The sequence below is a fragment of the Misgurnus anguillicaudatus genome, chromosome 22 (genome assembly GCF_027580225.2).
Source record: "Misgurnus anguillicaudatus chromosome 22, ASM2758022v2, whole genome shotgun sequence".
Classification (NCBI taxonomy): domain Eukaryota; kingdom Metazoa; phylum Chordata; class Actinopteri; order Cypriniformes; family Cobitidae; genus Misgurnus; species Misgurnus anguillicaudatus.
In genome coordinates, this window is record NC_073358.2 from 49386398 (window position 1) to 49398660 (window position 12263).

Here is a 12263-nt window from a genome sequence, read left to right on the forward strand (position 1 = left end):
TCCCGCCTTCCAAGGTTAAACAACCAATCATTAATCGATAACGACTGACTGATGATTGTGAGGCGATCGCCCACCTGTGCGCATGCGCAGTAGCTGGAACGACCTCGAAAAAAGTGTTTTTAAGCTCAATTTAAGGTTGCGAAACAAAAGTTAAGGTACAGTTGATGTCAGATTTAATTGTTGATCAGAAATATGTTGTTTATTTGTGATTTTAGATATGTATGTCGTTTCAACTTCAAGTAGATGACTTGAGTCTTCCATAATCATGACTGAAATAAGATTGCCGCTGCCTAGTGGCGCAACTTTTTTGGCTCAGCCTCAGCCTGGTTTATATTGAGGGATCTCAATGTTAGTTCGTGTTAGCTAATTAATTAACTTGTGTTAACAAATACAACCTTACTGTAAAAAGTCAAGTGTTATCCAAATTGCAGAGATTTAGTCTTCTATCATGATAACCAACGATTGTCATCAATTACTCGTGACTGACAGGTGGTGTTGGGTTGCAAGAGCATTAGATTATACATTTTATATATAAAGATATATAAAAAAAGGAAGATTGTGGGTTTCGTACAATGTCAGTGTCCCTCCAAAAAATCCAAAGGCTTTTATAAAACATTTCACGACACCTCTGCATCCAGCAGATGGCAGTGTTCCGATCAGCTGGTGTATGTGGAGAGTGACAGAGGAAGTGATCAGGGTGTCCTACAGGGGGCTAGATGCCAAAAACAGAAATAGTAAACATGAAAGTGAGAAGGAGGGCGTGAGATTAAAGCGTCTGTTTAGCGTTCAACGGCCTCCATATATCAAACCCTTGCAGTTATTTGTGTCTCCTTACCCAGAGTTTGGATCGGACCGGTGAGATCCGGGTAAGGATCATCATGTATAACAACAACAGCACACCGTCAGTGCCCCGTTCATCTGAGACTGGAAATTCAGTCAGAAGTTCAGCGTTTAACCCGGGTGAACCGCTGCGACAGCCGCGCACGTCTCCACCGATCGGTGACGCGAGCTCAGGTAAACTTCACTGCTAGCCTAGCGGCTAATATAAACATAACGTACAGAAAGCAGTGCTTTGCTAAGCATTGTCCAAACTGTTTTTAATTATTTTTAATTTGTCTATATTGTTTGGTTTAAATGTGAGAGAATTTGGGTTTATTCGCACGTGCAGACGTGATATAAGTCGTTAATAGTTTGTGCCTATGGCTGTGTGGGTGTACATTAGATGACTAGAGATATAGACACATTGTGTCTGACGCAGAAAGATATCGTGTTAGACATAGATAGATAGTCAGACAGACAGACAAGCAGAAAGGTAGGTAGGTATATAGATGGACAGACAGACAGATATTGTCTCAGATAGGCAGACAGATATCGTGTTAGACAGAGACAGATAGACAGACAGACAGACAGACAGACAGACAGACAGACAGAAAACAGTAGCTAGACCTGCAGACAGATAGATATGCAGACATATTGTGTTAGACAGAGATTGATATATAAGACAGACAGGTAGATAGACAGACAGACATATAGGCAGGCATATATTGTGTTAGATAGAGATGGATAGACAGATAGACAGACAGACAGACAGATAGATATCGTGTTATAGATAGGTAAATAGATAGATGGACCTGCAGACAGATAGATATGCAGACATATATTTTTTAGATAGAGAGAAGGATCTATAAGACAGACAGGTAGATAGGCAGACATATCGTGATAGACAGACAGACAGACAGCAGATAGCGAGACAGAAAGATATCATGTTAGACAGAGATAGACAGACAGGTAGATAGGCAGACATATTGTGTCAGACAGACAGATAGCTAGACAGACAGACACATAGCTAGACATAAAGATATCGTGTTAGACAGAGATAGACAGACCAGAACAGACAGACAGACATATGCAGGCATATATCGTGTTAGACAGATGGACAGACAGACAGATAATGTGGTAGACATACAGATAGACAAGACAGACAAACAAACAAACAAACAGAAAGACAGATAGATGGACCTGCAGACAAATAGATATGCAGACATATATTGTGTTAGATAGAGAAATATATAAGAAAGACAGGTAGATAGGCAGACAGGTAATGTGTTAGACAGACAGAAAGGCAGACATATCGCGACAGACAGATAGGTAAGCATATATTGTGTCAGACAGATGGATATATAGGCAGATAGATAGATATTGTGACAGACAGACAGGTAGGAAGGAAGACAGAAAGGCAGACATATATTGTGTTAGACACAGACAGATAGATAGATAATGTGTCAGACAGAAACAGACAGGCAGACAAAACGCATGCAATTTATTGTGCAGCCCTAACACAGATAGATTGATGACTATTTTGTAGGCACACATAAAATCAGTGTGTTTAAATCAGTATTAAATTCAGTATTTAGTGGTTGACTGGACTAGTCTAGTAAAAATCACATGACCTAGAGAACCTGATGGAGGTATTTAAATGTAGTTAATTCTGCATCTACATCATGCAAGTCACTCCAAAAATAATTTCCATCATGACATAACTTTACACATCACCATAGTTAAAAAGGACCTTCATTGCTTTATCTTCTAGATGGCAGAGGGTCTCAGATAACTTCAAATGTACGGGAAAGTAACAATAGTGGGACTGCCTTAAAAACTGCAGATTCACTGGCCAAAAACTCCAATCTGTCCGCTGCAGCAGCAGAGTTCATCCCAAGCGGCTATGCATCATACCAGGATGAGTCAACACGGCCCCCCATCAACATTAAAGAGCTTTAAACGTAACCGTAACATTAGATTTGACTCTCATTACTTTTTATTGCATGGCCCAAGTCGCAGTAAATCTGGGCAAACTTTCCAATGAACAAAAGTCTGTTTTTGTAATCTTTTATGAAGATGTATCGGTCAAAGTGGTTTTATGAAATGCTTATGATAATTTTTTTATTCATACCAGGATGATGTGTATTCAGATGGACCTGAAAGTTACTATCCTGATGCCTCACTGGCTGATTTCGTGCATGATTTTGTAAGCCATTTGGCCTCATCTCCGGGGTCCTTCGAGTCCGAAATCGATTACATCACTGACACACTGAACGGCTTGGTCACCACAGAGGAAACACTGCAGGAGTTGGTTGAGCTCATCTATGTACAGGTGAACTTATATTGGTAACAAATAATAGAGGATATAATTATTTTTATTTGTGTCAATTTATTTTTTGTTTTTGAATTGTAAAAGCTTAACAAAATGCACAGTCTCGAGTGATACAGCTAAAAAATACTGTTAAAAAATATGATTATTTTCAATATTTACTCAATATTTATATGGTTGCTATATTTGTTCACATGAGCATCTGTAATTTCAATGTAACACCCATTTTTCAAGTAGATTCACAATCTCAATGCTGTATAACCGCCACTTCTGCTTTTCTCCCTAGTTTTTATAACCGGAAAACGGAGTATAGCGTGGATAATAAGTCACTAAAAGGGCGACAATTACAGGGGAGACAAGATAGGAGATATTTAAGATATGAATTTTTCTGGATTTACACATTCTTGGGAACTTTGTATAATGAATGTATTCAACTCCATAAATTATCACATTGTGCAAGTGATCTTACAAATTGTGTCTTTAAGTCTAATTACATCAGTCTATTTACAAAATAATAAATAAAAAAAAACTGTAGATTACTATCGACAAAATAACATTTTGTGCCTTTAGTTTTTGCATAATTTTTTGCAACCTTGTGCATAAAAAAGACAGCTGGAAAACAGGCCAATCTTAACATAACTTAATTACTCATTCAATTAAGTACAATGTTGTTACAATGCTAAAACAAAGTTGTGCTTTGTGAGTTAGTGCTATATGCTAGTTAATGCTAGCATTTAGGCTGAAGTTCTACTATTGACGTTATGCTGCGTTTAAATCAGCCACGGTAGAGGCATCAAGCGCGAGTGATTTCAATGTTAAGTCAATGTGAAGACGCGTTGATGCGCATCTGGAGGTCTCACGCTGCGAATGAGGCGCTTAGCGCGGCGCGGTAAACGTCATTCCGCCTCATTCACGCGTGTAGTTCGCACGAATGGCGCGAATTGAGCGTTGCCGCGGCAAAGGCGTGAGTAAAAAATTTGTACTTTGACGGGAAAACGCGGCACGTTAACCATCAGGAGCTTGCTCTAGTAGTGACGTGATTACAGAAAGCGAGCGGAGTCGCAGAAGCCCCTCCCATGATGTGAATTTCCGTGTGAATGTCTCAATGACTAGATTTTTACTTGCGGCTTTCACGCGTGAATGAAGCGAGTAATGATAAACTGTTCAAGCGGCAAACTAGGCGCGGTAGACGCGATTTTGACGCCTCTACTGCAGCTGGTCTCCAACAGTTGATTATTCCTCAAAATCTGTATCTTGTCTGTTTACACACACACACAAAGCTACTGAAGGAGCTGCTCTTAGAAACAGCCAATCAGAGCAGAGCTCAACATTATTATTCATGACCATTTCAAATTAGGATAATTTTGCATCATTTTAAAGGTATCTGGATAATTTTTGCACTTAATAAAGCCACATATCTTCTATGTAGATATCAGAGAACATTTAACATATTATTTCAATGCTTTCTTGGCACCTTTAAAGTAACTGTGTCAAAACATAATTACAGTTGGCATAGGTTGTTGTGTTAAATGTAATGAAAATTATAAAAGAAATGCATTTGTTTTCCACAGTCCACAACCATCCCTAACTTTGCTTATACTGGGGCTCGACTCTCTAACCATCTGTCCCAACACATCATCTTCAGTCCACCCAGTGGGAACTTCCGTCAGCTGCTGCTAATAAGGTAAACCTCCACTGGCTGTCACATCTGTCAGTCATCCTCACCATACTTTCAGATTTAGCAATGTGAATAGAAGTTGAATAAAATGGACCACATTCATGTTCCTGGTCTGTGTTTGTCAACAAATAATAAGTTTCATTTTTATCCCTCAAACAATATGTCATACAGATACTCAAAACCACAATACAGTCAATTCCCAATGGATAAAATCCACTTTATGTTGACTTTCACATCTGGAGATATTCTCTGTTTTAAGATCTCATTCAATATGTTGGATGGTTTCACTCTTTCTTAATGAACTTTTGCCTTTACTTTCAGTTTCATGTTTTCGGTCAGTTTCATTTATGCCTAACTTCTATTCTTTCATTTGTGTTTATGAGTGCAGATGTCAGACAGAGTTTAACCAGAGAGAGCAAGCTGTCAGGGGAGACAAGGACACCCAGAAAAGGTTTCATTCGTATGTGCTGTTTCTAGGAGAACTTTACCTAAACCTAGAGGTCAGTACATAACGCGTGCTGTTCATCCATTAGCACAAAAACAGCATAATCATGAATATTACACAGCTCCTTTGAGGGTTCCCACGGGACCTGGAAATCCTTGAAAGTGTGTGAATCTGGGAGGCTGTTTACACTTGGCATTAACATGCGTTTTCATCGATCGGATCACACTTTCGACCACTTTCAACCACATTCAGAGGTAGTCGAAACCACTTTCGATCGGATCGCTTTTGTAGTTGCGGAACGCACATGTGGTTGAATGTGTTCGAACAGCCACACGCGACCGCCTTCTCTCCGCCCATTTATCTAATCTGAGGTACTAAACACAAGTTTTACGTCTTTTCTCACTTCTGGCGTGAACAGACGGTGAAAAGAGCTATTTTTAGCCTTTCATTGATAAAACTAAAGCGTCTGATCTCCGTAGTTTCGTTTTGAAAGCGTGTGAAAGTTGCGCGATCCTATTTCATCAATTGCGCTGAAAATTCAGAGAACGCTCTAACATGTAAAAAACCCTGTGCAGCAAGTTTACTTGCTAAACAAGCAGGCGGACTCCGACATAATATTAGTTCGCGTCCATATAAACTCATCATACTACCGCTCGCGTTTGAATGACAGCAGAGAGACTCGCCCACCGTCTCACAGACCACCCCCTCACAGTATTCAGGACAGAAGCGGTCAAATGTGGACAAAAGAGACGGATTTAAATACCAGGTGTAAACGTAATGTGTCTCTCTCGTCCACTTGTGATCCGATCGACGAAACGCACCTTAATACCAAGTGTAAACAGCCTCTGGGAGAAATAATTCAAGGCCCTGGGAAGTTTTTGAAAATATACATACATATATACAGGTCATTAAAAGTGCTTGAATCTATTTTATGCAATTAGTTTTCTGTTAAAAAAATCAATTTTATTCCCTGTGTAGTGTAGGATAATATATTTTTCTAGCCTTTTAAGCACACGTGCTAAACTGTTCGCTTTATATGCTTATATCTTCTGTATGTGAATGTTGATTCAAACCAAAATGCTTTTTTGCATAGTTGTGTTTGACACATGAAAACGTCTCGGGTTACGTATGTAACTGTTGTCCCCTTAGAAGGGAACCAGACGCTGCGTCTCCTTTGCCATACTTCCTGCGTCCCTGTAACGCCGTCTTTAGCAGTATTTCAGATAGCGATATACTTCCTCGCTACCGCATCACCCTGTCTTTGTTGTTAAGCCTCACCATTGGTTAAATTTGATATACACATTCAGACACACTTACCCCTGGAGGCGTCCCCAAAGTGTCACCGCAGTGACGCAGCGCAAGTTCCCTCGAAAGGGAACTGTAACAATGTATCTTAAAAGGAAACACAATGTAACTGTGCTCTCACTTGAAATGTGTCACCACATTTAGTCCTTGAATTTGAGGGTATTGGACCTGGAAAGTCCTTGAAAGGTCCTTGAATTTTTCTGTCTTTTGAATACTGCACTCTGATTGGTTAGTCACGTCATAGCATTCTGTAATCAAGCCTAAAGGCCAGTTCTCATTATAACAATAACTATTAAAAATAGTTTTAAAAAACGCTTTTATATTAATGCTGCATTCAGACCAGCCGCGGCTGAGGCATCAAGTGTGAGTGATTTCAATGTTAAGTCAATATGAAGATGAGTAGACGCGTGTCTGGAGGTCTCGTGGCTCAAATGAGGCGTTTAGCATGTCGCGGAAGACACAATTACGCCTCATTTGCGCATCTAATTTCGCACGAATGGCTGGAATTGAGCATTGAGAAACGCGTGAGTTGAAAAATCTGAACTTTGGCGGAAAAACGCACCGCGTTAACCAATCAGGAGCTTGCTCTAGTAGTGATGTTATTACAGAAAGCGAGCGGAGTCGCAGAAGCCCCTCCCATGACGCAAATGTTCGCGTGAATGTCTCGATGATTAGAATGCGCGGCTTTCACGCGCAAATGAAGCGAGTAAACTCAAAATGTTCAAGCGGCAAACTAGATACGGTACACGCGGATTTGACGCCTCGAACGCGGCTGGTGTGAACACACGGTATTGAGAAAACCGAAGTTGCACCACAACTATAACAATAAAGATACAATGAACGATATCATTTGGATTCGTTTCTGAGCGAACTGATGAACGATAAACCATTGACATCCAATAAAATCTATTTGAATTGAAGTGGCACACGCCATTGAAATGACAGATGACACTGTGGAAAAGCTCATTGCTGAGGTCTATAACATAAAATGACCTCAAGTATCCAGCGCTCATGCAGTTGTAATTTATCTCTAGGTCAAAAGTAAAAAAGGCACACCGGGGCGAGCTGACGTCTTGCTGGGAGCCCTAAAAGATCTTTTGAACACGCTATTCTCTCACCCTGACGACCCAAACCTAATCTGCGCTGTCAAATTACTCAAGGTACAAAATATTGCCCTTTTATAGTAAAAAAAGTTTATATTTATTGTAGCTTATCGTAGTCCTGAAGTAAAATAATGGCACTGTCATGAAAATAAAATGCAGACGATGTAAATTAGTTGGATATCTTGACGCTGACATGCATTTTTTTTTACTGTAAAGCTGAGCGGTTCGATTCTAGAGGACACATGGAAAGATAAAAAAACATCAGACATGAATGACATCATCAAGAAAATTGAAGAGATTTTGTTAGATGCCAAATGTAGCAGGTGAGTGAATCTGCTAGTTGTTTGCAAGTGGGCATCATGCATAATCTTCACTGTCTGCTCTCCTATTTGGTAGTTGCCAAATCAAACTGTGCGTGCATAAAGCTATATCACATATATTTGTCTATATGTGTGTCTGTAGAGATGTTAGACAGATGCTGCTGAAGCTGGTGGAGTTGCAGTCGAGTAACTGGGGGCGAGTTCACACAGCTGCTGTCTCGTATGATGCTACACCTGACAACGACCCAAACTACTTTATGGTGAGGTTTTGCAAAAATAGCTCTCGCTTTGACTGCCGAATATGTCACTGAGTAACAGGATAAATACTAAATACATATATATCACTTCATCCGATTATTGGTGCCAGATAGTATATTTTACAAATGGCATATGTCATAATGTTATGGATGTTAGTTTTTATATACAGTACTTCTATATGAACATGTTATGATTTTGTTTCTCAGAATGAACCAACCTTTTACACAACAGATGGGAAACCTTTCACAGCTGCCGATCCTGGTGAGTATCATCAAAGTCCCTTTAGGGAAGTCGCGCCACTAGGCGCCCATGTTTGCAACACCTCCAGGCAGTTATTTCAGTCATGCAAGACTAAAGTCCTATCTGCTTAAATGTGGAAAGATGTCTCTATATATCTGTATAATATGATGCAAACAATATTTTTGATGGGATTCAACCCTTTTTGTCACTACAGACTATTCAGAGAAATATCAGGAGATTCTAGACAGAGAAGATTATTTCCCTGACGCATGTGAAGAGAATGGTGCTGAATCGTAAGTATACTTTTTTTATTGAAGATTTTTTACAAGAGTATCCAGGTAAAGCCGTATTAGCGTACTGAAAACTTAGTAGCTAACAGATTGTTCCAGTAGCACCAGTTAGTGTGGCATTGACTTTAGGAATTGTCCTCCTAACAATAAGAGTAGGCGGAGTCAAAGAGCACATTTTAGTGAAGTCAGCAGTGTAGGGAGAGAGGGGGGCTTAACAAGATCCGTCAGTCTTATTCAGCATAGTCTTCATCCAGTTGCCACACAAAACTCCATCCATCTATCCATGTGACTTTAGGGTTATTTCACAGGCATAATATACTTTTAGATATTCATATTCTAATATACAGTAAATAATTAAAATTCTAATAATGATGATCCAATATTATATATATCTACTCTAGTTGGGACACTGGATCACTTATCACAACATTAAAAAGTGCATTAAAAAGAGAAATACATTTAAATAGTATGCATTTTACGGGGTCATTGAATTTCTGGAATATCATGGAATTTTAAAAGGTCTTTTCCAGACATTAAATATCAGGGATTTTCGTTTGTTGCTTTTTTATTTTAGTTTCCATTTATCAAAATGTAATCCGCTTGTTAACTTGACGCGAGAAATACTATTTCCGGGTCAAAGCCTCTGCTGACTACAGTTTGAACAGCTGTTTATTGGCACTGTTTATTATTAATTTCACACATTTAAGCTACATTTTTATAAACTTGCGGTGTACGCTACATTATCCAGGCTCACGACATCCCAGACACGGGTCATGGAAATTCAGCTTTTTAGTCAGTGAAAGTCAGAGAATTTGAAATTTGACTTATATAAATATTAGGGCTGTCAAAAGATTATTGTGATTCATTGAAGTTTTTGCATAATATATGTGTGTGCACTGTGTGTAATTATTTTGTTTATATAAATACACACATATGCATGTATGTATTTAAGAAACATTTACATATTTAAAAATGTAAAAATATATATTTAAAAAATAATATTATGCATGTGTGTGTGTATGTATTTATTTTATATATAAATTAAAGGAATAGTCTACTCATTTTCAATATTAAAATATGTTATTACCTTAATTACCTTTTGGGAGTACTTCGACTCGGCACAGTAACACCCTCCCTCTCCCATTATGAGAGTGAGAAGGGGAGCGGACTTTTCAGGCGAGTCGAGGTGCTCCCAAAAGTGCTATTACACCATAAAATATAGTTCCTCTTTTAAATCCGCTTAGAAAAGCGCTACGTTTTATTTTGTACCACCAAACTTGCTCGTATAACTACTCGTCTTAAATAGGAAAAACGTTGATGTGTTTGGTCACTTCTAACTTTATCTCTAAATGGTACCATTGAATGAATGGGATTAAGCTAAATGCTATCGAAGCGTCGCAGCGCGCTCCAGCACTTACGTGCACGCACACAGATGATAGAGGGATGTATCAACAATTTTTAGTTAAGGTAATAACATATTTTAATATTGAAAATGAGTAGACTATTCCTTTAAAAAACATATACATAAATAACATGTTCTTTAAATTTCTTAAATGTACGTGTGTGTTTATATATACATAATAATTACACACGATACACACACACATATATTATGCAAACACAAACTTTTATTTTGTATGCGATTAATCGCGAATAATCTTTTGACAGCCCTAAAAATATATACATTTAATATATGTGACCCTGTTTGTGAATTTGTTATTGTTTCTGTGTGGCAGTTTTGACGGTGATGATGACGAAATGGATCCTGAGATCGAGGAGGCGTTTGAGAGATTTTGTATGGAATCGGAGAATAAAAGGAAATGAGATCTGTGGATGTTACCACCCAACCGGCGGGAATGTTACAGAGTTGGCGGAGCCAAAAAGTTTTTTGGTGATTTTTGTTTTGTTTTGTTTGTTTAGTTGTTTGATTTCTCAACAAGAACTACATGTCTACACTTTCATTGGATATAATAGCAGAGTTTATTGTTTGATTGTAACATAACAATTGGCAAGGCAATCAAACCATCAAGTTTCGGGTAGCCGGTTTAGCGTGTGGCTCGTGAGGTTTATCGTTTTATTTGTGTTTTGATTCGTCTGACATCCAAAAAACGTTTGCGGTGAGATTTTAATATAAGCCGAAGAGTAGCAGCATAAAGTGTATGAGGTTTGTTTGCGAATTATTTCCTGAATATCGATGTAATCGTAGAAGATGTGGAATGTCACCTTGGTTTGTTTGTTTTCAATCCTTAAGGCTTGTCTGTTTCAGTTCTGTTTGGAATACAAAATTCTTAACAGAACGCAGTGGGAAAGATAACAATGTTTATGAATGCTCTTCCTTTCAGAGATCCAATGCAAACTAATTTTGAATTAGTAGTAACCTGCTTCATGGTCACTTTGGCTTTCTGAATGCAGGAATAAAGTTTCCACAAGTGTCAAATAGCTGAGAATAAGCTCTGCGCGGTTTAAGGAGTTCACACGGATTCATCACCACTGTGATTTTTCTTAACTATTATCATCACTAACATCTCACAGATCCCTTATAAAGGAATGTTTATTTTAATATAGTTGTAAATATTATTTACTGCATTGTTTGCCTGCAATAAATCTTTTTCAAAACAATCTTATTATCTCTTGATTATTATTATGCACTCACATGCCAATGAACATGAATGACTCTGCTGGCATAAGCTTTCTGTCCTCAAAGGGATAGTTCACTTTAAAATGAAAAATCTGTCATCATTTACTCATCCTCATGTTGTAAACACAGCAGATACTGATTTAGACTTCCGTAGTAGGAATAAAAAATATGACGGAATTTAATGAGTACTGTCAACTGTGTGCTTACCATTTATCAAAATATTTTCTTCATCATTTATCACAATACTTCCAAAATATGTTTTCCTACTTTGGAAGTCAATGGTCAATATCTGCTGTGTGTTTGCCATCATTTTTCAAAATATATCAAAATTTTGTGTTCTTCAGAAAAAAGAAATTCATACAGGTTTAGACCAACATGAGGATGAGTAAATAATGACAGAATTTTGATTTTAATGTGAACTATCCCTTTAAACAGCTGCATTATAGCGAACATGTTTGTGGTTGTGGCAATGGTCATTGTAGTTGTAAGAGTGATTTAACCTTTTATGCATAATGACACCCAATATGAGGATAGTTTATAAGTCATTTTATGTAAAGGGATAACATCAAATTTACATATTGACATCACGAGTAGCCTACTACAGTATAACAGTAACTATCATCTTATATTCTGTTGCTTTGCTTTTGTGAAAGCTGACAATCTAGTAGTTATGATAAAGATGTCTTGTATTTAAAAATAAAAAATTAAATAAGCGTCAAAATGCACAAAATTACTCATCCCGAATTTTATTTATGAGAGTGTAACGTTTCTGCAGCAAGATGGCGGTATTAGAGCGCGCGTTGGTGTGATTGCCGTAGAAGAAGAGACTCGTCCAATC

At 38.1% G+C, this 12263-nt stretch overlaps 1 protein-coding gene across 2 annotated transcripts; it reads left to right on the plus strand.

Annotated features, from left to right (window-relative positions):
- The first annotated feature begins 17 nt into the window (after nucleotides 1–17).
- paip1 (poly(A) binding protein interacting protein 1) lies at nucleotides 18–11406 on the plus strand. Of its 2 annotated transcripts, XM_073861047.1 has the most exons (12): nucleotides 18–155; nucleotides 840–1014; nucleotides 2591–2727; nucleotides 2945–3151; nucleotides 4720–4832; nucleotides 5215–5326; nucleotides 7611–7736; nucleotides 7896–8002; nucleotides 8142–8259; nucleotides 8464–8518; nucleotides 8712–8790; nucleotides 10524–11406. In XM_073861047.1, exons 2-12 carry the CDS (start codon nucleotides 879–881, stop codon nucleotides 10609–10611), a joined length of 1278 nt encoding a protein of 425 aa, XP_073717148.1. In that variant the 5' UTR covers nucleotides 18–155; nucleotides 840–878; the 3' UTR covers nucleotides 10612–11406. The 2 variants fall into 2 exon arrangements, with proteins under 2 accessions (XP_073717148.1, XP_073717147.1); XM_073861046.1 differs by lacking the exon at nucleotides 18–155 and having other exon boundaries at nucleotides 668–1014.
- Nucleotides 11407–12263: the final 857 nt, after the last annotated feature.

Excerpts from the sequence above, each read along its gene's own strand:
- paip1 (XM_073861047.1), top strand. The coding sequence starts at position 879 with ATGTATAACAACAACAGCACACCGTCAGTGCCCCGTTCATCTGAGACT. Across the intron at positions 2,728-2,944 it reads TCATCCCAAGCGGCTATGCA|TCATACCAGGATGATGTGTA; the intron begins TCATACCAGGAT and ends TAATTTTTTTAT. Across the intron at positions 3,152-4,719 it reads TTGAGCTCATCTATGTACAG|TCCACAACCATCCCTAACTT; the intron begins GTGAACTTATAT and ends TGTTTTCCACAG.